The 2,502-nt window shown below is 36.9% G+C and overlaps 1 protein-coding gene across 1 annotated transcript in view; it reads left to right on the top strand.

Annotated features, from left to right (window-relative positions):
• LOC107730196 (E3 ubiquitin-protein ligase MGRN1-like) overlaps positions 1-2,502 on the top strand; it is a 5,155-nt gene continuing 2,653 nt past the window's right edge. Inside the window, exons 1-4 of the mRNA XM_016540952.1 lie at positions 1-1,486; positions 1,808-1,926; positions 2,132-2,220; positions 2,371-2,480. Coding sequence (XP_016396438.1) covers positions 1,399-1,486; positions 1,808-1,926; positions 2,132-2,220; positions 2,371-2,480 — 406 coding nt within the window. The 5' untranslated portion in view covers positions 1-1,398. The remainder of the gene's footprint in view (positions 1,487-1,807; positions 1,927-2,131; positions 2,221-2,370; positions 2,481-2,502) is intronic.

Consider the following 2,502-nt stretch of genomic DNA (forward strand, 5'->3'; position numbering starts at 1 on the left):
CTGCATTCTATGTTCCAGAATTTAAAATCGGAAAATATGGAAGGTTAACGGATGGGACATCAGTATACACAGCCGAAATGGTGGCAATTCAAATGGCACTTAGTTGGGTAGAAGAAGTGATGCCAAATAAGGTAGTGATTTGTTCAGATTCAATGGCATCACTTACCAGTCTTCAAACTTTTCAAACTGTTAGATATGATATCTTTATAGAAATAATGAATATATTGTATAGATTAAGAAATGCTGGAATAATAGTTAATTTTGTTTGGGTTCCAGCGCATGTTGATATACCAGGAAATGAAAAAGCTGATAAAATGGCTAAAGAGTCACTTAATCTGCATACTCCTACTATTTCAGTTTCACTAAGCAGGATGGAGGGGAAAAGTATAATTAAAGAAGCTTGCAATTGGAAATGGCAAGGGAATTGGAATGACTGTAAAACAGGAAGACATTTTTATAATATACAAAACAGGGTAAGTCAAAGCAAAATGATACTGAACTTAAGTAGAGAAGATCAGGTCATTTTAACAAGACTAAGGATGGGTCATACAAAACTTAATTCTACACTTCATATAATAGGGAAACACAGTACTGGATTATGTGAAACATGCCAAGTAAAGGAAACAGTTGATCATGTGTTGTTACTCTGTCCTAGGTATGAACAGGAAAGGAATGAACTACAAAGAGAATTACAGAACTTAGGATGTAATGAATTTTCAATTTGCAACATATTAAACACAAAACAAGGATGTGGTAAAATAATAAAGACAATTTTAAAATTCATTAGGAATAGTGGACTTAAGAATAGCATATAGAATTCATAATATATGCCTAGACTGAAATCACTTCACACTCCAGCACAGGAGGTGGCGGTATGCACCTTAAAAGCTGGTATGCGCCCCGCCAATAAATCCACAGAAGAAGAAGAAGAACAACGATTTCCTTGTGTTGTGTTTACGAAAAAAACGGCAATTATTATTTGGGGAAAACACCACGGACAAAATTATCTGCAGGTCTTTTGTCTTCCTTTTTATAATTTACTTTAGTGTGTTTAATATGCCTGTTCACCTCTTGTTTTATTGAGTACCAGTTCGTGACTAGCTAGGTGCTGGCGGGCTTGCTAGTCAGTTAGTTAGCCAGTGTGTCGAGACTGATCCGGCTGACTGAACTGAACATTACATAAACGACTGTACGAGACACATCTGATCCGACTCAGAAGAAAAGAAATGCCGATCAAACACATGTCATGTTAATTTGAACACTTTTTCGTTTCGGAGCTGTTGCTGTTTTTACGCGGCTAAGGTTAGCTAGTTAGCTTACTTAACCAGCCGTGTTGCTGTTTTGTATACATATAATAACCGCTAAGTTAGTTTGTTCTGATCGGACTGTGCTGGAGAAATGGGTTCAATTCTTAGTCGAAGAATCGCTGGTGTTGAGGACATCGACATCCAGGCCAATTCTGCATACAGATATCCTCCAAAATCAGGTAAGATGGACTGTTGTGATAGAAGGCGACGTTTATGTGCTCTTGCCTTCTAGTTGATAACACTTATCATCTCTAATAGACTGATTCTTTGAGCTCAGATAAGCTCCCATTTTAAACATTTATCTAATAAGGTCATACTGTCAACGAACTGATTAAATGATGTAGTTAAAATCCATATGAAACCGGATTAGTATGTACAAAGTTTAATACCAGTGTAAACGATGGCAAAATGACAAAGAATGCCTTCACTGATGGTGTTACTCTGTTTATACATTTTGTTAGAGGTGTCAGATTGGATAATGGCTATTTTCTTTCCCCAAGGAAACTATTTTGCCAGCCATTTTTTCATGGGAGGAGAGAAGTTTGACACTCCTCATCCAGAGGGTTTCCTTTTTGGAGAGAACATGGATCTCAACTTTCTTGGTAACCGCCCAGTGCAGGTACAGCTGAATTTTGAATGCCTTGTGATTGTGTTGTTAGCTTTGAGACTTGGTTTTGTGATGTTTCCACTGTTGTTGTCTCTTTTTGATGAACTCTTGTGTTGGCTTTAGATAAAAGCATTTGATAAATAAAAATCTGAATAAAATATTAATATTAAATTTTCCTTTATTTTATAATTTTTTTCACGTGCGGTACCTGCCACAGTTTCCCTATGTTACTCCGGCACCCCATGAGCCAGTCAAGACATTGAGAAGTCTTGTCAACATCAGAAAAGACTCATTACGATTGGTCAGGTACTGATTCAGGATTACTATATAAAATATAAACATTCATATCCTGAGAACAAATGATCTCTGTGCTGCATGTAGTCACTTTTGTTCTGTTATTGATGTATTTGCTTTTAAGTAATTTTGCATTTTCAATGTCAATTTGTGTGATTATAGGTATAAAGATGACGCTGATACTCCTACTGATGAAGGATCAAAACCAAGGGCCTTATATGGAGTGGAGTTCACCTTTGACTCTGATGCACGAGTGGCCCTCACTATCTACTGCCAGGCTTTTAAGGAGTTCTC

The sequence above is a fragment of the Sinocyclocheilus rhinocerous genome, unplaced genomic scaffold, assembly GCF_001515625.1.
Source record: "Sinocyclocheilus rhinocerous isolate Xijiao unplaced genomic scaffold, SAMN03320098_v1.1 scaffold2233, whole genome shotgun sequence".
NCBI classification, from domain to species: Eukaryota; Metazoa; Chordata; class Actinopteri; order Cypriniformes; family Cyprinidae; genus Sinocyclocheilus; species Sinocyclocheilus rhinocerous.